Raw genomic sequence first — 25411 nt, 5'->3', positions numbered from 1 at the left:
ACTGGTGTGCATACCTTATCTCCCCATAGTCACTGGTGTGCATACCTTATCTCCCCATAGTCACTGGTGTGCATACCTTATCTCCCCATAGTCACTGGTGTGTATACCTTATCTCCCCATAGTCACTGGTGTGCATACCTTATCTCCCCATAGTCACTGGTGTGCATACCTTATCTCCCCATAGTCACTGGTGTGCATACCTTATCTCCCCATAGTCACTGGTGTGCATACCTTATCTCCCCATAGTCACTGGTGTGCATACCTTATCTCCCCATAGTCACTGGTGTGCATACCTTATCTCCCCATAGTCCACTTGGTGCAGCAGCTCTCCAAGGTGTGATCGCTCCTTTTTAGATGCAGACTAACGAGCAGATCTTATTTGATGCAGGTGTTTTGGGAATGAACATTTACAGGGTGATTCCATAATTTTCCCCCCTGTTTGGTGTTGAACAGTGCCCATTACTGGCTGCACATTATGTTTTCATCTTTTTTTCTTTTTCGCTCCTAATTGGGAGACCCAGACAGTGGGTGTATAGCTACTGCCTCTGGAGGCCGCACAAAGAACTACACTTAAAAGTGTAAGGCCCCTCCCCTTCTGGCTATACACCCTCCCGTAGGAGTACAGATTCCTCAGTTTTAGCTTTGTGCGCAAGGAGGTCAGACACGCACGCATAGCTCCATTGTTTTTAGTCAGCAGCAGCTGCTGACTATATCGGATGGAAGAAAAGAGGACACATATAGTGTCCCCAGCATGCTCCCTTCTCACCCCACTGTATGTCGGAGGTGTTTGTAAGGTTGAGGTACCCATTGCGGGTACGGCGGCAGGAGCCCACATGCTGATTCCTTCCCCATCCCTTTTTACAGGGCTCTGGGTGAAGTGGGATTTACCGGTCTCCAGGCACTGAGACCGTGCTCCATCTACAGCCCCTGGAGAAGATGCTGGATGGAGCGGAGTACATCAGGGACATGGCCCTGCTTCCTCAAGGTACTCTGTGTCCCCGTGCATTTGGCGCTCACACCGCAGCATGCTGGGTGTTGTAGTGCGCCGGGGGACATCAGCGCTACGGCGCTTGTGCCAGGCCTCATTCAGCTTCGCTGAAGCAGGCACACTTCTAGGAATCGGTCGCGCCGGCCGCTGGGACTGCGGCGCGGCTGGCACTTGTGGTGCGCCGGGGACTTCAGCGCGGCCCACGTTTTTACGGCGGCCGCGCTGATAACTCGAGTCCCCGGCTTTTGCGGCCTGCTTCCGTTCGTTCCCGCCCCCGGACCTGCCAGTCAGGAGAGGGGCGGGACGCTGGCCACGTCTAGGAACGGTCATGCCGGCCGCTGGGACTGCGGCGCGGCTGACACTTGTGGTGCGCCGGGGACTTCAGCGCGGCCCGCGCTTTTACGGCGGCCGCGCTGATAACTCGAGTCCCCGGCTTTTGCGGCCTGCTTCCGTTCGTTCCCGCCCCCAGACCTGCCAGTCAGGAGAGGGGCGGGACGCTAGCCAGTGCATCAGCGCCGAGGGCTGGAGTCGTTTTTACATACTCCAGCCCTCACAATCGGCACAGAGGGGACACTGTTTCCCGCACTTTTGTTTGGGAACTCCCACGGACCGCCCCTCTCCACAGACGCCGGCAGCCATTCCTGCTGACACGCTGAGCTGCAGAGGGGAGCCGGGGAGACCCAGACAAGGAATTCTGCACCTCTTACCCGCTATTCAGCGGGCGGTAAGCAGCCCTCAGGGCTCACCCCCTCTTGTGCCAGTATTATTCTTAGTATTTTGTTTCTACAAATACTTTGTATTGCATAGCGCTGGTCGCCCTTTGGCTATAGACTCTCTCACATTGCAGAGAGCCAGCAACATGTCGTCCGTAAAACGCAAGGGTGCCAAGGCACAGACATTATATGCTTCCTGCACCGCATGTGGGACTTTTCTACCGGCAGGCTCCACGGACCCCCATTGTGTGCAGTGCTCGGCCCCTGCGGCGCTTGCACAGCCGGGGCCTCTGCTGGACGTGACCCAGGGTGTACCACCTGTGAATGCTGTCCAGGTGACAGGAACTGAGTTTGCAGCTTTTGCTGACAGAATGTCTCTCACTATGTCACAAATTCTTGACACATTGCGAGCTAGGCCTGTACTTCAGGCCACGGACACTGTGCAATCATTGCCCCCTGGTCCCCCTCAGCTCCAAGCTCCGGGACGGGCATATACACCTCAGGGTGAAGACTCTGACTCGGACGATGGCCCCGGGCAGCCTAAGCGGGCTCGCTATGACGGGCCTTCACATTCATCTCAATGGTCAGGATCCCAGCGAGATGAATCTATGGGTGATGAGGCGGACGTAACTGATCAGGATTCTGATCCTGGGACCGCTCTCAATCTAGATACACCAGATGGTGACGCCATAGTTAATGATCTTATATTTAACATCAATAAGATGTTAAATATTTCCCCACCAGCTCCTCTTGTGGAGGAGTCAGCTTCGCAGCACGAGAGAATCCATTTCAGATACCCTAAGCGTACTTTAAGCACTTTTCTGGACCACGCTGACTTTAGAGACGCAATCCAGAAACCCCACGCTTATCCTGAAAGGCGTTTTCCTAAACGGCTTAAAGATACACGCTATCCTTTTCCCCCTGAGGTGGTCAAGGGTTGGACCCAGTGTCCAAAAGTGGATCCTCCAATTTCCAGGCTTGCAGCTAGATCTTTAGTTGCAGTTGAAGATGGAGCGGCACTTAAAGATGCCACTGACAGGCAGATGGAGCTCTGGCTGAAATCCATCTATGAAGCGATTGGAGCGTCATTAGCGCCTTCTTTTGCGGCCGTATGGGCACTCCAAGCTATCTCAGCCGGGCTTGCGCGAGTTGACTCCGTCACACGTGCATGTGCCCCGCAGGTAGCACCATTGACCTCGCAAATGGCGGCATTCGCGTCGTACGCGATTAATGCTGTTCTTGACGCTACAAGCCGCACGGCAGTGGCGTCAGCCAACTCCGTTGTTTTGCGTAGGGCCCTGTGGTTGAGACATTGGAAAGCAGATTCTCATTCCAAGAAGTGCTTAACCAATTTGCCTTTTTCTCGTGACCGATTGTTTGGAGAGCGTTTGGATGAAATCATCAAACACTCCAAGGGTAAGGACTCATCCTTACCGCAACACAGACAAAACAGACCCCAACAGAGGAAGGGTCAGTCTGGTTATCGGTCCTTTCGAGGACCGGGCAGGTCCCAATTCGCCTCGTCAAAAAAGACTCAAAAGGACCAGAGACGCTCAGATTCTTGGAGGTCTCAGTCACGCCCAAAAAGGACAGCCGGAGGAACCGTTGCCAAGACGGCGTCCTCCTGACTTGCGGTCTCCGATTCCCACACCCGCGGTCGGTGGGAGGCTTTCCCACTTTGGCGACATCTGGCTGTCACACGTCAAAGACCGTTGGGTGAGGGATATTCTGTCTCACGGGTACAGGATAGAGTTCAGTTCTCGTCCGCCAACTCGTTTCTTCAGAACTTCTCCACCACCAGACCGAGCCGATGCTCTGTTGCAGGCGGTGGCCGCTCTAAAGGCGGAAGGAGTGGTGACCTCCGTCCCGCTTCAGGAACAAGGTCACGGTTTTTACTCCAATCTGTTTGTGGTCCCAAAAAAGGACGGATCGTATCGGCCCGTCCTGGATCTAAAGTTGCTCAACAGACACGTAAAAGTCAGGAGGTTCCGGATGGAATCCCTACGCTCCGTCATAGCCTCAATGTCTCAAGGAGATTTTCTAGCATCAATAGATATCAAGGATGCGTATCTCCACGTGCCGATCGCACCAGAGCATCAGCGTTTCCTACGCTTCGTCATACACGACGAACACCTACAGTTCGTAGCGTTACCTTTCGGTCTGGCAACAGCCCCCCGGGTCTTCACCAAGGTCATGGCAGCAGTAGTAGCTGTTCTGCACTCGCAGGGTCACTCGGTCATCCCGTATCTAGACGACCTGCTTATAAAGGCACCCTCTCAAGAGGCATGCCAACACAGTCTGCAGGTGGCACTAGACACTCTCCAGAGTTTCGGGTGGATTATCAACTTTCCAAAGTCTCATCTAACCCCGACCCAATCTCTGACTTATCTTGGCATGGAGTTTCATACTCTCTCAGCGATAGTGAGGCTTCCACTGGACAAGCAGTGCTCGCTACGGACTGGAGTGCAATCTCTCCTTCAGAGCCAGTCGCACTCACTGAGGCGCCTCATGCATTTCCTGGGAAAGATGGTAGCAGCAATGGAGGCAGTCCCGTTCGCGCAGTTTCATCTGCGCCCTCTACAATGGGACATTCTACGCCAATGGGACGGGAAATCGACGTCCCTCGACAGGACTGTCTCCCTCTCTCAGACTGCCAAGGACTCTCTCCGTTGGTGGCTTCTCCCCACCTCATTGTCACAGGGAAAGTCGTTCCTTCCCCCGTCCTGGGCAGTGGTCACGACGGATGCGAGCCTATCAGGGTGGGGAGCGGTGTATCTCCACCACAGGGCTCAGGGGATGTGGACTCTGGAAGAGTCCACTCTGCAGATCAATGTTCTGGAAATCAGAGCAATCTATCTTGCCCTGCGAGCCTTCCAACAATGGCTGGAAGGCAAGCAGATTCGGATTCAGTCGGACAATTCTACGGCGGTGGCGTACATCAACCACCAAGGGGGAACACGCAGTCGCCAAGCTTTTCAAGAAGTCCAACGGATTTTGACGTGGGTGGAAAGCAGAGCGTCCACCATATCCGCAGTTCACATCCCAGGCGTGGAAAACTGGGAAGCAGACTTTCTCAGTCGCCAGGGCATGGACGCAGGAGAATGGTCCCTTCACCCGGACGTGTTTCAGCAGATCTGTTGCCGCTGGGGGACGCCGGACGTCGATCTGATGGCGTCACGGCACAACAACAAGGTCCCAGTTTTCATGGCACGGTCTCACGATCACCGAGCACTGGCGGCAGACGCCTTGGTTCAGGATTGGTCGCAATTCCGACTCCCCTATGTGTTCCCACCTCTAGCATTGTTACCCAGAGTTCTCCGGAAAATCAGGTCCGACTGCCATCGAGCCATACTCGTCGCTCCAGATTGGCCAAGAAGGTCGTGGTACCCGGATCTGTGGCATCTCACGGTAGGCCAACCGTGGACACTACCAGACCGTCCAGATTTGCTGTCTCAAGGGCCGTTTTTCCATCTGAATTCTGCGGCCCTGAACCTGACTGTGTGGCCATTGAGTCCTGGATCCTAGCGGCCTCAGGTTTATCTCAGGAGGTTGTTGCCACAATGAGACAGGCTAGAAAACCATCCTCAGCTAAGATCTATCACAGAACGTGGAAGATATTCTTAGCGTGGTGCTTGGCTCAAGGGTTTTCTCCCTGGCCATTTGCATTGCCAATTTTTCTTTCCTTCCTGCAGTCTGGGTTGGAAAAAGGTTTGTCGCTTAGCTCTCTTAAGGGTCAAGTCTCCGCGCTATCCGTATTCTTTCAGAAGCGCTTGGCACAGCTTTCTAAAGTACGCACGTTTCTCCAAGGAGTTTGTCATATCGTTCCTCCTTACAGACGGCCATTGGAACCCTGGGATCTGAACAAGGTTCTCATTGCTCTCCAGAAGCCGCCTTTCGAGCCTTTGAAAGAGGTTCCCCTTTCTCGGCTTTCACAAAAGGTAGTTTTTCTTGTGGCGGTCACGTCTCTTCGAAGAGTGTCCGAGCTAGCGGCGTTATCTTGCAAATCTCCCTTCCTGGTGTTTCACCAAGACAAGGTAGTACTGCGTCCAATTCCAGAGTTTTCTCCCAAGGTGGTTTCTTCCTTTCATCTCAATCAGGATATCACTTTACCATCTTTGTGTCCGCATCCAGTTCACCAATTTGAAAAGGGTTTACATCTGTTGGACCTGGTGAGAGCACTCAGGATTTACATTTCTCGCACGGCGGCTCTACGCCGTTCTGATGCGCTCTTTGTCCTAGTCGCTGGTCAGCATAAGGGATCGCAAGCTTCCAAATCCACCCTGGCGCGGTGGATCAAGGAACCAATTCTTCACACATACCGTTCTGCTGGGCTTCAGATTCCATCTGGACTGAAGGCCCATTCTACCAGAGCCGTGGGTGCGTCCTGGGCATTACGGCATCAGGCTACGGCTCAGCAAGTGTGCCAGGCGGCTACCTGGTCGAGTCTGCACACGTTTACCAAACACTATCAAGTGCATACCTACGCTTCGGCAGATGCCAGCCTAGGTAGACAGGTCCTTCAGGCGGCGGTGGCCCACCTGTAGGAGGAGGCTGTCTGACAGCCCGTTCATGTGGTATCTTTTTACCCACCCAGGGACTGCTTTTGGACGTCCCACTGTCTGGGTCTCCCAATTAGGAGCGAAAAAGAAGAAGGGAATTTTGTTACTTACCGTAAATTCCTTTTCTTCTAGCTCCAATTGGGAGACCCAGCACCCGCCCTATTGGTTCTTAGGGTTTCGTTTTTTCGGGTGCACATGTTGTTCATGTTGTTTCTTAAGTTCTCCGATCGTGTTATCGGATTGAATTTGTTTTTGAAACTGTTATTGGCTTTCCTCCTTCTTGCTTTGGTACTAAAACTGAGGAATCTGTACTCCTACGGGAGGGTGTATAGCCAGAAGGGGAGGGGCCTTACACTTTTAAGTGTAGTTCTTTGTGCGGCCTCCAGAGGGCAGTAGCTATACACCCACTGTCTGGGTCTCCCAATTGGAGCTAGAAGAAAAGGAATTTACGGTAAGTAAACAAAATTCCCTTCTTTTTTAGTGTTTCTTAAAGCCAGAAAGCTGACATCTGAAATGACTTTAGTTTTGTGCCGTCTGTGATCGGCTTTTATTATACAAAAGTCAACACCTGAATGAACATCCTCAGAGCCCGGGGAGGCCAGAATTTTTGCCAGGGGTTGTAGACTTTTAGTATAATGTCCGCTCTGATCTCCATGGTGAATATTAATGCACGGGTTCCATTCTCTCCTCGCAGTGTCCTCCGGGGATGAAGCAGCAGGTGCTCGTCTTCTATACAAAGCTCTTAGGAAGAATTAAGCAGCCTCTGCTCCCACATATCAACGTGCACCGGCCCGTCCAGGTACCTGCGCCTCTCCTCATTGTGTCTTTCTGGATCAGTGTTTGCAGCTGCTGTCACTTTCCTCATTGACCTGACGGCCCCCCAGACGGCTCCTCCGGACCCCCAGACCGCCACCATCTATGCAGCGATTAGGTGTGGGTGACCCGCCTCCCTGACCGCACGGGAATCCAGGTGTACGCAGCCCACATGGGAGAGACCCCATGAGGATGAGATGATGAGATGACCAGTTTGGGGGAATCAACCCCCCCCCGGTCGCCCACTAATTACTCTGCCCCCACCGCACTTGTAGTATAATAATCCGTACGCAATAAATTGGGCTCGTTAGGACGAGTATAACGAGCAATAGACACATAGTGGCGCTGTAGAGGCCTGGGGAGCCGGCGGGTTACCTTTAACCCTTTCTCGACATGCGCCGTACATGTAGGTTGGAATCTGTCCGCGATCAAAACAATCCGATCAAGATATAAAAATACTTGACCCGATCGCTGAACGCTGCAAACTGAAAAAATTCAAGAGCGATAAAATTACGGGTTTTTTGGTCGCTGCAATACAAAAAAAAAGCTGCAACAACCAATAGAAACTACAGATCTATCCCAGAGTGCATCAGTGAAAATGTCGCCCGCAAAAAATAAGGGATCACGCGGCCCCGACCGGAAAATAAAAACCTCATAAGATAGCTTTTCTTGTTTCCGTTTGTGATAGAAACTGATCCGACTGTGCGGGGAGGTCCTGGCCAATCCCACCGAGAACGAGGAGATCCAGTTTCTATGCATCGTCTGCGCCAAACTGAAGCAGGACCCGTATCTCGTCAACTTCTTCCTGGAGGTGAGGTCCGGATCAGAGGGGGGGCTTAAAGGGGATTTCCACTGAAGAGAAAGGGGTCCCCAAACGCCCTTATACCTGTAAAATATGCACAGGGGGTTCTCTCCCACTGTCTGCAGCGCCGACATCATGACCACAGCTGCAGCCAATCATGTAGATGACACGAGCCACTGAGGTCAGTCAATTGCCTGCAGCGGTGATGTTATGACATTACAGCTGCAGCCAATCAATGAGCTCGGCGGTTCTGTGGATGTAGATGACACAAGCCACTGAGTTCAGCGATTGGCTGCAGCTGTGACGTGTGCTGTCATAATGTCACCGCTGCAGCCAATCAATGAGCTCAGTGGTTCTGTGTATTTAGATGACCACTGAGTTCAGCGATTGGCTGCAGCTGTGACGTGCGCTGTCATAATGTCACTGCTGCAGCCAATGAATGAGCTCAGTGGTTCTGTGGATTTAGATGATCACTGAGTTCAGTGATTGGCTGCAGCGGTGATTCATTCTTTAATCATGATTCCTTCGCTGCATCCAACACCTAGACAGCGGGCAGTGGCGGAGAGCCAGCGATGGACCTGGGGAGGGTGGGCACCTGCTCCGTTTATTATTCTACATGAGCAAAGCATTTGGGGTCTCTCCTGTGAGAGTAGCACTGGTGATGTATTCAGCCCCCCATAACGGCCCAGATAATACGGTTTGTTTATTAGAGATTGGGAGATTCCTTCATTTTTTCACACAATGTTTTTTGGTTTATTTTTCTTTTTAGAGCAAACTGAAGCCGGTTGTTGTCGCTGGCCCCTGTGTTCCCCTGGGGGCGTCCTCTGGAGGCGGCACGCAGGAGGTTGTAGCTGATGACACGGGGCAGGTTCAGCCTCCAGAGGCAGGAGGCAGTATGGCGGAGGGAGACGTACCTGCGAGCCCGGCCCCCGCGGACAAACTGGAGACCCCCGGACCGTCCACAAATCACGTCCTGCAAGACTACAATCTGGTCAATTCCTTGCTGAACCTGACGCGGAGCCCGGTGAGTGATCTCTGCCGATGTGACCGCGGTGCGCTGCATACGTGACGGCCGTCTGTGTGTAACGTCTGGTGTCCTCTGTCCCAGGATGGACGGATCGCTGTCAAGGCCTGTGAAGGGTTAATGCTGCTGGTCAGTCTCCCGGAGCCGGCAGCTGCCAAGTGCCTTACGCAGAACACGGCGCTGTGCCAGCTGCTGACCGCCCAGCTGACATCCCTGTACCGCGCGCTGCCGCCGTCCATCGACCCCCTGGACATAGAAACTGTGGAGGGGATTAACTGGGGGTAAGATCGAATGTCAGATGTTGATGACGGCTCCATATTGTCTGTAATAAGCTTCGCGGGGTCAGGAGGGGACATCGCGATCCGGGCCTACAGAGTGCGCAAGCCCTGCGCATGTTCTCCACCAGCGGTGGTCGGTCTCCAAGGCAACCAGCTGTAAAGAAAAGGGTTTACAAAAAACTGCTGAAAATGTTAAACAGTAAAGTGCAAACTGCCTGCGTGTGAGGAGGAGGATAGATGGACGCCGGCTTCTGCGTGTGAGGCGGAGGATAGATGGACGCCGGCTTCTGCGTGTGAGGAGGATAGATGGACGCCGGCTTTTGCGTGTGAGGAGGATAGATGTACGCCGGCTTCTGCGTGTGAGGAGGATAGATGGACGCCGGCTTCTGCATGTGAGGAGGATGTACGCCGGCTTCTGCGTGTGAGGAGGATAGATGTACGCCGGCTTCTGCGTGTGAGGAGGATAGATGTACGCCGGCTTCTGCGTGTGAGGAGGATAGATGGACGCCGGCTTCTGCGTGTGAGGCGGAGGATAGATGGACGCCGGCTTCTGCGTGTGAGGCGGAGGATAGATGGACGCCGGCTTCTGCGTGTGAGGAGGATGTACGCCGGCTTCTGCGTGTGAGGAGGATAGATGTACGCCGGCTTCTGCGTGTGAGGAGGATAGATGTACGCCGGCTTCTGCGTGTGAGGAGGATAGATGGACGCCGGCTTCTGCGTGTGAGGAGGATAGATGGACGCCGGCTTCTGCGTGTGAGGAGGATAGATGGACGCCGGCTTCTGCGTGTGAGGAGGATAGATGGACGCCGGCTTCTGCGTGTGAGGAGGATAGATGGACGCCGGCTTCTGCGTGTGAGGAGGATAGATGGACGCCGGCTTCTGCGTGTGAGGAGGATAGATGGACGCCGGCTTCTGCGTGTGAGGAGGATAGATGTACGCCGGCTTCTGCGTGTGAGGAGGATAGATGGACGCCGGCTTCTGCGTGTGAGGAGGATAGATGGACGCCGGCTTCTGCGTGTGAGGAGGATAGATGTACGCCGGCTTCTGCGTGTGAGGAGGATAGATGTACGCCGGCCGTGCTTTGTGAGGACCCCGGCTTCTGCGTGTGAGGCGGAGGATATATGTACGCTGGCCGTGCTTTGTGAGGATGCCGGCTGCTGCATGTGAGGAGGATATATGTACGCCGGCCGTGCTTTGTGAGGACGCCGGCTTCTGCGTGTGAGGCGGAGGATATATGTACGCCGGACGTGCTTTGTGAGGACGCCGGCTTCTGCGTGTGAGGCGGAGGATATATGTACGCCGGACGTGCTTTGTGAGGACGCCGGCTGCTGCGTGTGAGGCGGAGGATATATGTACGCCGGACGTGCTTTGTGAGGACGCCGGCTTCTGCGTGTGAGGCGGAGGATATATGTACGCTGGCCGTGCTTTGTGAGGATGCCGGCTTCTGCGTGTGAGGCGGAGGATATATGTACGGCGGCCATGCTTTGTGAGGACGCCGGCTTCTGCGTGTGAGGCGGAGGATATATGTACGCTGGCCGTGCTTTGTGAGGACGCCGGCTTCTGCGTGTGAGGCGGAGGATATATGTACGCTGGCCGTGCTTTGTGAGGACGCCGGCTTCTGCGTGTGAGGCGGAGGATATATGTACGCCGGCCGTGCTTTGTGAGGACGCCGGCTTCTGCGTGTGAGGCGGAGGATATATGTACGCTGGCCGTGCTTTGTGAGGACGCCGGCTTCTGCGTGTGAGGCGGAGGATATATGTACGCTGGCCGTGCTTTGTGAGGACGCCGGCTTCTGCGTGTGAGGCGGAGGATATATGTACGCTGGCCGTGCTTTGTGAGGACGCCGGCTGCTGCGTGTGAGGCGGAGGATATATGTACGGCGGCCGTGCTTTGTGAGGACGTCGGCTTCTGCGTGTGAGGCGGAGGATATATGTACGCTGGCCGTGCTTTGTGAGGACGCCGGCTTCTGCGTGTGAGGCGGAGGATATATGTACGCCGGACGTGCTTTGTGAGGACGCCGGCTGCTGCGTGTGAGGCGGAGGATATATGTACGCCGGCCGTGCTTTGTGAGGACGCCGGCTGCTGCGTGTGAGGCGGAGGATATATGTACGCCGGCCGTGCTTTGTGAGGACGCCGGCTTCTGTGTGTGAGGCGGAGGATATATGTACGCCAGCCGTGCTTTGTGAGGACGCCGGCTGCTGCGTGTGAGGCGGAGGATATATGTACGCCGAACGTGCTTTGTGAGGACGCCGGCTTCTGTGTGTGAGGTGTGAGGAGGATATATGTACGGCGACCATGCTTTGTGAGGACGCCGGCTGCTGCGTGTGAGGAGGATATATGTATGCCGGCCATGCTTTGTGAGGACGCCGGCTGCTGCGTGTGAGGCGGAGGATATGTGTACGCCGGACGTGCTTTGTGAGGACGCCGGCTGCTGCGTGTGAGGCGGAGGATATATGTACGGCGGCCGTGCTTTGTGAGGACGCCGGCGGCCGTGCTTTGTGAGGACGCCGGCTGCTGCGTGTGAGGCGGAGGATATATGTACGCCGGCCGTGCTTTGTGAGGACGCCGGCTGCTGCGTGTGAGACGGAGGATATATGTACGGCGGCCATGCTTTGTGAGGACGCCGGCTGCTGCGCGTGAGGAGGATATATGTATGCCGGCCGTGCTTTGTGAGGACGCCGGCTGCTGCGTGTGAGGCGGAGGATATATGTACGGCGGCCATGCTTTGTGAGGACGCCGGCTGCTGCGCGTGAGGAGGATATATGTATGCCGGCCGTGCTTTGTGAGGACGCCGGCTGCTGCGTGTGAGGCGGAGGATATATGTACGGCGGCCATGCTTTGTGAGGACGCCGGCTGCTGCGTGTGAGACGGAGGATATATGTACGCCGGACGTGCTTTGTGAGGACGCCGGCTTCTGCGTGTGAGGCGGAGGATATATGTACGGCGGCCATGCTTTGTGAGGACGCCGGCTGCTGCGCGTGTGTCTTCCCGCAGTGATGTCGCTGTCCGCTGTGTTCTCTGCAGACTGGATTCATACAATGTGAAGGAGGACGCCTCGGCCTTCCCCGGAAAAAGAGCCCTGATCTCGTTCCTGTCCTGGTTTGATTATTGCGATCAGCTGATTAAAGAAGCGCAGCGGGTGAGTGATCAGTGATCTGCGGGATCTGGTGATGACTCGCGCAGTGGTCCCGGGGCCCGGACCCTCACAGATCGCGTTTTCATGGTGCAGAGGATTAGCCGCATGTCGCACCTGAAAAGCTTTCATCAGTTTTTGAGAATTGTGATAAATATTGTATTATTATAACATTAAAGATTCCAAAATATTTCCATTCATCCAAAAAAGCCCCCACTAGTGACCGGTGTGAATACTTCTGTAGACCCTGTGCACCCCTCCATCACGTCTCGTCATCTGGGGCTCCGTCCTCTTTTATGGCACCTGGAGGCCCTGAGAAGTGACGGGGCCAGAGCCCCTTATGTCGGATTCTGCCGGCTTCACGTCACCCGTAGATTCCTCCTGACTCGTCCTGTGATAACTGTGCGCTTTCTCCTCAGATGGCGGCCACCACCATGGCTCGGTCCGTGCGGGAGCGGTTCCTGGTGAGCGTGCTGGAGCCGCAGCTCATGCAGACGTGAGTATCGTGCGCAGATGGCCACGTAATGCTGGGAACTAAAGTAACCATCGGGGCCCTGTGAGATGATGGCTTCTGTTGTGTTTTTGCAATGAGGGCACAGTAAAAGTCGACATTTCTGGCTTCATTTTTTTCCATTTTTGGCATGTGCCTTATGGGTTGTATATTTATACCCCTGATATCCCCCGGTGCAGCGGTGCCGTGTATATAGATGTATATATATTTATACCCCTGATATCCCCCGGTGCGGCGGTGCCGTGTATATAGATGTATATATATTTACACCCCTGATATCCCCCGGTGCGGCGGTGCCGTATATATAGATGTATATATATTTATACCCCTGATATCCCCCGGTGCAGCGGTGCCGTATATATAGATGTATATATATTTACACCCCTGATATCCCCCGGTGCAGCGGTGCCGTGTATATAGATGTATATATATTTATACCCCTGATATCCCCCGGTGCAGCGGTGCCGTGTATATAGATGTATATATATTTATACCCCTGATATCTCCCGGTGCAGCGGTGCCGTATATATAGATGTATATATATTTACACCCCTGATATCCCCCGGTGCGGCGGTGCCGTGTATATAGATGTATATATATTTATACCCCTGATATCCCCCGGTGCGGCGGTGCCGTGTATATAGATGTATATATATTTATATCCCTGATATCTCCGGTGCGGCGGTGCCGTGTATATAGATATATATATATATTTACACCCCTGATATCCCCCGGTGCGGCGGTGCCGTGTATATAGATGTATATATATTTATACCCCTGATATCCCCCGGTGCGGCGGTGCCGTGTATATAGATGTGTATATATATCTATAGCCCTGATATCCCCCGGTGCGGCGGTGCCGTGTATATAGATGTATATATATTTATATCCCTGATATCTCCGGTGCGGCGGTGCCGTGTATATAGATGTGTATATATATCTATAGCCCTGATATCCCCCGGTGCGGCGGTGCCATGTATATAGATATATATATATTTACACCCCTGATATCCCCCGGTGCGGCGGTGCCGTGTATATAGATGTATATATATTTATACCCCTGATATCTCCGGTGCGGCGGTGCCGTGTATATAGATATATATATATTTACACCCCTGATATCCCCCGGTGCGGCGGTGCCGTGTATATAGATGTATATATATTTATACCCCTGATATCCCCCGGTGCGGCGGTGCCGTGTATATAGATGTGTATATATATCTATAGCCCTGATATCCCCCGGTGCGGCGGTGCCGTGTATATAGATGTATATATATTTACACCCCTGATATCCCCCGGTGCGGCGGTGCCGTGTCTATAGATGTATATATATTTATACCCCTGATATCCCCCGGTGCGGCGGTGCCGTGTATATAGATGTATATATATTTATACCCCTGATATCTCCGGTGCGGCGGTGCCGTGTATATAGATGTATATATATTTATACCCCTGATATCCTCCGGTGCGGCGGTGCCGTGTATATAGATGTATATATATCTATACCCCTGATATCCCCCGGTGCGGCGGTGCCGTGTATATAGATGTATATATTTCTTTGTCGCTCCATTGGGAGACCCAGACAATTGGGTGTATAGCTATTGCCTCTGGAGGCCACACAAAGTATTACACTTAAAAGTGTAAGGCCCCTCCCCTTCTGGCTATACACCCCCAGTGGGATCACTGGCTCACCAGTTTTGTGCTTTGTGCGAAGGAGGCAACACATCCACGCATAGCTCCACTTTTTAGTCAGCAGCAGCTGCTGACTATGTCGGATGGAAGAAAAGAGGACACATATAGTGTCCCCAGCATGCTCCCTTCTCACCCCACTGTATGTCGGAGGTGTTTGTAAGGTTGAGGTACCCATTGCGGGTACGGCGGCAGGAGCCCACATGCTGATTCCTTCCCCATCCCTTTTTACAGGGCTCTGGGTGAAGTGGGATTTACCGGTCTCCAGGCACTGAGACCGTGCTCCATCTACAGCCCCTGGAGAAGATGCTGGATGGAGCGGAGTACATCAGGGACATGGCCCTGCTTCCTCAAGGTACTCTGTGTCCCCGTGCATTTGGCGCTCACACCGCAGCATGCTGGGTGTTGTAGTGCGCCGGGGGACATCAGCGCTGCGGCGCCTGTGCCATAGCCTCATTCAGCTTAGCTGAAGCAGGCACACTTATGGGACTCGGCCGCGCCGGCCGCTGGGACTGCGGCACGGCTGGCACTTGTAGTGCGCCGGGGACTTCAGCGCGGCCTGCGCTTTTACGGCGGCCGCGCTGATAACTACAGTCCCCGGCTTTTGCGGCCTGCTTCCGTTCGTTCCCGCCCCCAGACCTGCCAGTCAGGAGAGGGGCGGGACGCTGCCCACGTCTAGGACTCGGGCGCGCCGGCCGCTGGAACAGCGGCGCGGCTGGCACTTGTAGTGCGCCGGGGACTTCAGCGCGGCCCGCGCTTTTACGGCGGCCGCGCTGATAACTCGAGTCCCCGGCTTTTGCGGCCTGCTTTAGTTCGTTCCCGCCCCCAGACCTGCCAGTCAGGAGAGGGGCGGGACGCTGGCCACTTCTAGGGCGGTCGCGCCGGCCGCTGGGAGCCCTGACAGTCAGGGTAGGGGCGTGACGCTGCATAGAGCAGAGCTGAGAGCTGGAGTATGTTTTGCATACTCCACCCCTCTCACTGTGTGCACTGTGAATCCTGATTCCCGCACTTTCTCAGGCACGCCCACGGCTTCCTTCTCTACAAGGACGCCGGCAGCCATTAGTGTCAGTTTCTGTACGATACAGAGACAAGTGTGGAAGACCCTGGCATTCTGATAGTCACACAATCGCTGTAACAGGCGTTAAGCAGCACCTGTGGTGCTAACCCCACTAGTGCAGAAGTGCACTTATAGATATGCTTGTACTATATACATTGCACTGTTTGGTCGCACGTTGTATATACCCTCCTGGATTATGCGGAGGAGTTATCAGCATATTCTCTGTGTAAAACAAAGGTGCAGAACCACATGGTTTTCTATACAGCTGGTACAGCATGTACGGCTATACGGCCGGCAGGTTACATAGACTCCCATTGTATGCACTAATGGCCAGGGGATGAGGACGGTGTCTGCAGTATTTACTGACAGTTTTTCTGAGACTATGGCTATGATACTAGAAGCCTAGCAGTCCGGACATGTCTCTCACAATATGGGCACTGTTGAATCATTGATCCATGGCCCCCCTCAGTGTGAATAACTAACAGCTCCGGGAATGTCACACGCATCCCAGAGTCACGGCTCTGCACGGACGTCAGTCCCAGACAGCCTAAGTGGGCTCGCTATGAGCGGCCTCGGTTTCATCAGGGTCCTAACAGAAGGACTCGCTGTGTAATGAGGCGGAAGTAGCGGCTCAGGATTCTGATCCTGAGACCGCTCTCAATCTGGATACACCTGATTGTGACGCCATAGTAAATAATCTTATAGCGTCCATCTATAGAATGTGGGTTATTTCTCACAACTCCTCCAGTGGAGGAGTCAGCTTCACGTATTTTTCTGGACCACTCTGCCTTCAGAGAGGCAGTCCAGGAACATCACGCTTATCCAGATATGCGCTTCTCCAAACGGCTTAGGATACACGCTATCCCTGTCCCCTGACTTGGTCAAGGACTGGACCCAATGTCCCGAGCGGCATCCTCCAATCTCCAGGCTTGTAGCTAGATCCATAGTTGCAGTGGGAGATGGAACTGCAAACTCAAAGATGCCACTGACAGACAGATGGATCTCTGGTCGAAAGCCATCTATGAGGCTGTCGGCGCACCGTTGGCTCCGGCATTCTCTCCCTTGGGGCACTCCAAGCTATTTCAGCTTGTCTTACACAGATTGACACGGTTACACGTACATCTGTGCCGCAGGTGGCATCCTTAACCTCTCAAATGTCTGCATTTGTTTCTTACGCGATTCAGGTTGTCCTGGACTCTGCGAACCGTGCGGCGGTAGCCTCCGCTACTCCGTGTTTTTAAGCAGAGCCTGGTCTGCTCGTTAAGTGAATGGAAGGCAGATTCTGCTTCCAAAAAAGGTTGCCTAACCAGTTGCCTTTTTCTGCTGACCGACTGTTTGGTGAGCGTTGGATGTAACCATCAAACAGTCCAGGGGTAAGGATTCATCCTTTCCTCAGCCCGGACACAACAAACCCCAACAGAGCAAGAGGCAGTCGGGGTTTTCGGCCTTTTCGAGGCTCGGGCAGGTCCCATTTTTCCTCGTCCAAGGTGGACTCAAAAGGATCAGAGGAGCTAAGATTCTTAGCGGGCTCAGTCTCGCCCAAAAAAGCGACAGTCGGAAAACCCGCTTCCAAGGCGGCTTCCTCATGACTTGCGGCCTCGGTCGGTAGCAGGCTCTCCCGCCTTGGCGATATTTAGCTGCCATAGGTCAATGACCATTGAGTGTGAGACATTCTGTCTCACGGGTACAGGATAGAGCTCACTTCTCGTCCTCCAACTCGATTCTTCAGAATTTCTCCACCTCCCGGCCGGGCCGCTGCTCTTCTGCAAACAGGGTGCACTCTATAGGCAGAAAGAGTGATGACCCCCGTTCCTCTTCAGGAACAAGGTCACGGTTTTTACCCCAAATTCTTTGCGGTACCTATAACAACGGGCCGTTCCGTCCCGTTCTGGATCTAAAAATGCTCAGCAAGCTCGTGGACACCAGGCGGTTCCGGATGGAATCCCTCCGCCATGTCATCGCCTCAAGGTCCCAAGGATATTTCCTAGCATCATTAGGCATCAAGGATGCTTATCCACACGTGCCGATTGATCCAGAGCACTAGCGTCTCTACGCTTCGTTATAGGAGACGAACACCCTCTGTTCGTAGCTCTACCTTCCGGCTAGCGACAGTCCAACTGGTCTTCGCCAAGGTCAGGGCAGCAGTAGTCACAGTCCTGCACTCTCAGGGTCGCTCTGTGGTCCCGTATTTAGACGATCTACTTGTCAAGGCACTCTCTTAGGAAACATGCCAACACTGCCCGAACGTTGCGCTGGAGACTCTCTAGAGTTTTGGGTGGATCATCAACTTTTTAAAGTCAGATCCGACCCCGACCCTATCGATAACATATCTAGGCATAGAGTTTCTTACTCTCTCAGCGATAGTGAAGCTGCCGCTAGACAAACAGCATTCACTACGGGCTGCAAGCTCTTCTTTAAGAACCAGTCGCACACATTGACACGCCTCATGCACTTCCTACGTAAGATGGTAGCAATGGAGGCAGTTCCTTTCGCGCAGTTTTACTGCGTCCACTACAATGGGACATTCTCCGCCAATGGGACGAGGAGTCGACGTCCCTCAACAGAGTCGTCGTTCTTCTCAGGCGGCCAAGGAATCTCTACGGTGGTGGCTTCTTCTCACCTCTTGGTCAAAAAGAAGGTCCTTCCTATCCCCGTCCTGGGCGATAGTTACGACAGACGCGAGTCTATCAGGGTGGGGAGCAGTTTTTCTCCACTACAGCGCTCAGGGTACGTGGACTCAGCAAGAGTCCACTCTTCAGATCAATGTTCTTGAACACAGAGCAGTGTATCTTGCCCTACAATCCTTCCAACAGCGGCTGGAAAGCAAGCATATCCGACTTCAGTCGGACAGCTCCACAGCGGTGGCATACATCAACCACCAAGGAAGAACGCGCAACCGGCAAGCCTTCCAGGAAGTCCGGCAGGTTCTGATGTGGGTGGAAGACACGGCATCCACCATATCCACAATTCACATCCCAAGTGTGGAAACTAGGAAGCTGACTTCCTAAGTCGCTGAGGTGTGGCCGAAAGAGTATGGTCTCCTCACCCGGACGGGTTTCAGGAGATCTGGCGCCGCTGACAGAGGCCGGACGTCGATCTAATGGCGTCACGGCACAACAACAATGTGCCAGCTTCATGGCACGGTTTCACAATCATCGAGCTCTGGCGGCAAACGCCTTAGTTCAGCATTGGTCGCAGTTCCAGCTACCTTAGGTGCCACCTCTGGCATTGTTGCCCAGAGTACTGCGCTAGATCAAGACCGACTGCGGCCGCGCCATCCTCGTCGCTACAAATTGGCCGAGGATGTTGTGGTACTCGGTTCTGTGGTGCCTCACGGTAGGCTAACCGGGGGCACTACCAGACCAATCAGACTGGCTGTCTCAAGGGCCATTCTTCCATTTGGATTCTACGGCCCTCAACCGGATGGTGTGGCATTGAGTCCTGGAACCTAGTGTCGTCAGGATTACCTCAGGACGTGGTTGCCACCATGAGACAGGCTAGCATACCAACGTCCGCCAAGATTGACCACAGGACGTGGAAGATGTTCTTATCTCGGTGCTCGGCGCAGGGTGTTTCTCCCTGGCCGGTTGCATCGTCTATGTTTCCTTCCTTCCTGCAATCTAGGTAGGAAAATGGGTTGTCGCTCAGTTCCCTTTAGGGACAAGTCTCAGCGCTATCTGTATTTTTTCAGAAACGACGACTTCCTCAGGTACGCACGTTCCTACGGGGAGTTTGTCTTCTCAGCACTCCGTACAAGCGGCCGTTAGAGCCCTGAGATCTGAACAAGGTTCTAATTGCTCTCCAGATGCCGCCTTTCGAGCCTTTGAAGGATGTCTCCCTTCCCGTTTTTCACGGGAAGTGGCCTTCTAGTAACGGTCTCGTCTCTTAGGAGAGTTTCCGAGCTAGCAACGCTCTCATACAAACTCCCTTCCTGGTCCTTCACCAGGACAGGGTAGTTCTGCGTCCGGTTCCGGAATTTCTCCCTAAGGTGGTATCCCATTTTCATATCAATCAGGATATCACCTCACCTTCTTTGTGTCCTCGTCCAGTCCATCAATTTCAGAAAGATTTGCATCTGTTGGTTCTGGTGAGAGCACTCAGGTTCTACTTCCCGCATGGCGCTCCTGCGCCACCCGGATGCACTCTTTGTCCTTGTCGCTGGTCGGCGTAAACAGTCGCAAGCTTCCAGATCCACCCTTGCTCGGGGGCTCGAGGAACCAATTCTTGAAACCTACAGTTCTACTGGGCTTCTGGTTCTCTCAAGGCCGAAGGCCCATTCTACCAGAGCCGTGGGTGCATCCTGGGCATTACGGCACCAGGCTACGGCTCAGCAGGTGTGTCAGGCACCCACCTGGTCGAGTCTACTTACTTTTACCAAGCATTATCAGATGCATACCTACGCTTCGGCAGACGCCAGCCTAGGTAGATAAGTCATTCAGGCGGCGGTTGGCCACCTGTAGGAGAGGGCCGTTTGACGGCCCTATCATGAGGTATTCTTTTACCCACCCAGGGACAGCTTTTGGACGTCCCAATTGTCTGGGTCTCCCAATGGAGCGACAAAGAAGAAGGGAATTTTGTTTACTTACCGTAAATTCCTTTTCTTCTAGCTCCAATTGGGAGACCCAGCACCCGCCCTGTTTTCTCGGGGTTTTTCTGTTTTTTCGGGTACACATGTTGTTCATGTGGTATGGTTCAGTTCTCCGATGTTTCCTCGGATTGAATTGGTCTTTAAACCAGTTATTGGCTTTCCTCCTTCTTGCTTTGGCACTAAAACTGGTGAGCCAGTGATCCCACTGGGGGTGTATAGCCAGAAGGGGAGGGGCCTTACACTTTTAAGTGTAATACTTTGTGTGGCCTCCAGAGGCAATAGCTATACACCCAATTGTCTGGGTCTCCCAATTGGAGCTAGAAGAAAAGGAATTTACGGTAAGTAAACAAAATTCCCTTCATTTATACCCCTGATATCCCCCGGTGCGGCGGTGCCGTGTATATAGATGTATATATATTTACACCCCTGATATCCCCCGGTGCGGCGGTGCCGTGTCTATAGATGTATATATATTTATACCCCTGATATCCCCCGGTGCAGCGGTGCCGTGTATATAGATGTATATATATTTATACCCCTGATATCTCCCGGTGCAGCGGTGCCGTATATATAGATGTATATATATTTACACCCCTGATATCCCCCGGTGCGGCGGTGCCGTGTATATAGATGTATATATATTTATACCCCTGATATCCCCCGGTGCGGCGGTGCCGTGTATATAGATGTATATATATTTATATCCCTGATATCTCCGGTGCGGCGGTGCCGTGTATATAGATATATATATATATATTTACACCCCTGATATCCCCCGGTGCGGCGGTGCCGTGTATATAGATGTATATATATTTACACCCCTGATATCCCCCGGTGCAGCGGTGCCGTGTATATAGATGTATATATATTTATACCCCTGATATCTCCCGGTGCAGCGGTGCCGTATATATAGATGTATATATATTTACACCCCTGATATCCCCCGGTGCGGCGGTGCCGTGTATATAGATGTATATATATTTATACCCCTGATATCCCCCGGTGCGGCGGTGCCGTGTATATAGATGTATATATATTTATATCCCTGATATCTCCGGTGCGGCGGTGCCGTGTATATAGATATATATATATATATTTACACCCCTGATATCCCCCGGTGCGGCGGTGCCGTGTATATAGATGTATATATATTTATACCCCTGATATCCCCCGGTGCGGCGGTGCCGTGTATATAGATGTGTATATATATCTATACCCCTGATATCCCCCGGTGCGGCGGTGCCGTGTATATAGATGTATATATATTTATATCCCTGATATCTCCGGTGCGGCGGTGCCGTGTATATAGATGTGTATATATATCTATAGCCCTGATATCCCCCGGTGCGGCGGTGCCATGTATATAGATATATATATATTTACACCCCTGATATCCCCCGGTGCGGCGGTGCCGTGTATATAGATGTATATATATTTATACCCCTGATATCTCCGGTGCGGCGGTGCCGTGTATATAGATATATATATATTTACACCCCTGATATCCCCCGGTGCGGCGGTGCCGTGTATATAGATGTATATATATTTATACCCCTGATATCCCCCGGTGCGGCGGTGCCGTGTATATAGATGTGTATATATATCTATAGCCCTGATATCCCCCGGTGCGGCGGTGCCGTGTATATAGATGTATATATATTTACACCCCTGATATCCCCCGGTGCGGCGGTGCCGTGTCTATAGATGTATATATATTTATACCCCTGATATCCCCCGGTGCGGCGGTGCCGTGTATATAGATGTATATATATTTATACCCCTGATATCTCCGGTGCGGCGGTGCCGTGTATATAGATGTATATATATTTATACCCCTGATATCCTCCGGTGCGGCGGTGCCGTGTATATAGATGTATATATATCTATACCCCTGATATCCCCCGGTGCGGCGGTGCCGTGTATATAGATGTATATATATTTATACCCCTGATATCCCCCGGTGCGGCGGTGCCGTGTATATAGATGTATATATATTTACACCCCTGATATCCCCCGGTGCGGCGGTGCCGTGTCTATAGATGTATATATATTTATACCCCTGATATCCCCCGGTGCGGCGGTGCCGTGTATATAGATGTATATATATTTATACCCCTGATATCTCCGGTGCGGCGGTGCCGTGTATATAGATGTATATATATTTATACCCCTGATATCCTCCGGTGCGGCGGTGCCGTGTATATAGATGTATATATATCTATACCCCTGATATCCCCCGGTGCGGCGGTGCCGTGTATATAGATGTATATATATTTATACCCCTGATATCCCCCGGTGCGGCGGTGCCGTGTATATAGATGTATATATATTTACACCCCTGATATCCCCCGGTGCGGCGGTGCCGTGTATATAGATGTATATATATTTATACCCCTGATATCCCCCGGTGCGGCGGTGCCGTGTATATAGATGTATATATATTTATACCCCTGATATCCCCCCGGTGCAGCGGTGCCGTGTATATAGATGTATATATATCTATAGCCCTGATATCTCCCGGTGCGGCGGTGCCGTGTATATAGATGTATATATATTTATACCCCTGATATCTCCGGTGCGGCAGTGCCGTGTATATAGATGTATATATATTTATACCCCTGATATCCCCCGGTGCGGCGGTGCCGTGTATATAGATGTATATATATTTATACCCCTGATATCCCCCGGTGCGGCGGTGCCGTGTATATAGATGTATATATATTTATACCCCTGATATCTCCGGTGCGGCGGTGCTGTGTATATAGATGTGTATATATATTTATACCCCTGATATCTCCGGTGCGGCGGTGCCGTGTATATAGATATATATATATATTTACACCCCTGATATCCCCCGGTGCGGCGGTGCTGTGTATATAGATGTGTATATATATTTATACCCCTGATATCTCCGGTGCGGCGGTGCCGTGTATATAGATGTATATATATTTATACCCCTGATATCCCCCGGTGCGGCGGTGCCGTGTATATAGATGTGTATATATATCTATAGCCCTGATATCCCCCGGTGCGGCGGTGCCGTGTATATAGATGTATATATATTTACACCCCTGATATCCCCCGGTGCAGCGGTGCCGTGTATATAGATGTATATATATTTATACCCCTGATATCCCCCGGTGCGGCGGTGCCGTGTATATAGATGTATATATATTTATACCCCTGATATCCCCCGGTGCGGCGGTGCCGTGTATATAGATGTATATATATTTATACCCCTGATATCTCCGGTGCGGCGGTGCTGTGTATATAGATGTGTATATATATTTATACCCCTGATATCTCCGGTGCGGCGGTGCCGTGTATATAGATATATATATATATTTACACCCCTGATATCCCCCGGTGCGGCGGTGCTGTGTATATAGATGTGTATATATATTTATACCCCTGATATCTCCGGTGCGGCGGTGCCGTGTATATAGATGTATATATATTTATACCCCTGATATCCCCCGGTGCAGCGGTGCCGTGTATATAGATGTATATATATTTATACCCCTGATATCCCCCGGTGCGGCGGTGCCGTGTATATAGATGTGTATATATATCTATAGCCCTGATATCCCCCGGTGCGGCGGTGCCGTGTATATAGATGTATATATATTTACACCCCTGATATCCCCCGGTGCGGCGGTGCCGTGTCTATAGATGTATATATATTTATACCCCTGATATCCCCCGGTGCGACGGTGCCGTGTATATAGATGTATATATATTTATACCCCTGATATCTCCGGTGCGGCGGTGCCGTGTATATAGATGTATATATATTTATACCCCTGATATCCTCCGGTGCGGCGGTGCCGTGTATATAGATGTATATATATCTATACCCCTGATATCCCCCGGTGCGGCGGTGCCGTGTATATAGATGTATATATATTTATACCCCTGATATCCCCCGGTGCGGCGGTGCCGTGTATATAGATGTATATATATTTACACCCCTGATATCCCCCGGTGCGGCGGTGCCGTGTATATAGATGTATATATATTTATACCCCTGATATCCCCCGGTGCGGCGGTGCCGTGTATATAGATGTATATATATTTATACCCCTGATATCCCCCCGGTGCAGCGGTGCCGTGTATATAGATGTATATATATCTATAGCCCTGATATCTCCCGGTGCGGCGGTGCCGTGTATATAGATGTATATATATTTATACCCCTGATATCTCCGGTGCGGCAGTGCCGTGTATATAGATGTATATATATTTATACCCCTGATATCCCCCGGTGCGGCGGTGCCGTGTATATAGATGTATATATATTTATACCCCTGATATCCCCCGGTGCGGCGGTGCCGTGTATATAGATGTATATATATTTATACCCCTGATATCCCCCGGTGCGGCGGTGCCGTGTATATAGATGTATATATATTTATACCCCTGATATCTCCGGTGCGGCGGTGCTGTGTATATAGATGTGTATATATATTTATACCCCTGATATCTCCGGTGCGGCGGTGCCGTGTATATAGATATATATATATATTTACACCCCTGATATCCCCCGGTGCGGCGGTGCTGTGTATATAGATGTGTATATATATTTATACCCCTGATATCTCCGGTGCGGCGGTGCCGTGTATATAGATGTATATATATTTATACCCCTGATATCCCCCGGTGCAGCGGTGCCGTGTATATAGATGTATATATATTTATACCCCTGATATCCCCCGGTGCGGCGGTGCCGTGTATATAGATGTGTATATATATCTATAGCCCTGATATCCCCCGGTGCGGCGGTGCCGTGTATATAGATATATATATTTCTTTGTCGCTCTATTGGGAGACCCAGACAATTGGGTGTATAGCTACTGCCTCCGGAGGCCGCACAAAGTATTACACTAAAAAGTGTTAAGCCCCTCCCCTTCTGCCTATACACCCCCCGTGCTCCCATGGGCTCCTCAGTTTTTTGCTTTGTGCGAAGGAGGTCAGACACGCACAGCACAGCTCCACAGATTAGTCAGCAGCAGCTGCTGACCATGTCGGATGGAAGAAAAGTGGGCCCATATAGAGCCCCCAGCATGCTCCCTTCTCACCCCACTCTTGTCGGCGGTGTTGTTAAGGTTGAGGTATCCATTGCGGGTACGGAGGCTGGAGCCCACATGCTGTTTTCCTTCCCCATCCCCCTCAGGGCTCTGGGTGAAGTGGGATCCTATCGGTCTCCAGGCACAGGAGACCGTGCTTCATCCACAACTCCTGTGGAGCCTGCTGGAT

The 25411-nt window shown here is 52.3% G+C and overlaps 1 protein-coding gene across 1 annotated transcript in view; it reads left to right on the top strand.

The window, feature by feature from the left end:
• The window catches only part of FHIP2A (FHF complex subunit HOOK interacting protein 2A), a 66333-nt gene that overhangs the window by 6378 nt on the left and 34544 nt on the right, over window positions 1-25411 (top strand). The window contains exons 4-9 of the mRNA XM_075348151.1: window positions 6955-7059; window positions 7762-7884; window positions 8645-8899; window positions 8984-9180; window positions 12202-12316; window positions 12730-12806. Of these exons, the coding sequence (XP_075204266.1) occupies window positions 6955-7059; window positions 7762-7884; window positions 8645-8899; window positions 8984-9180; window positions 12202-12316; window positions 12730-12806 (872 nt within the window). The remainder of the gene's footprint in view (window positions 1-6954; window positions 7060-7761; window positions 7885-8644; window positions 8900-8983; window positions 9181-12201; window positions 12317-12729; window positions 12807-25411) is intronic.

Source organism: Anomaloglossus baeobatrachus, chromosome 5, assembly GCF_048569485.1.
Source record: "Anomaloglossus baeobatrachus isolate aAnoBae1 chromosome 5, aAnoBae1.hap1, whole genome shotgun sequence".
Lineage (NCBI taxonomy): Eukaryota > Metazoa > Chordata > Amphibia > Anura > Aromobatidae > Anomaloglossus > Anomaloglossus baeobatrachus.
The sequence above is the reverse complement of the archived record's forward strand: the minus strand, read 5'-3'. Positions and strand labels throughout refer to the sequence as shown.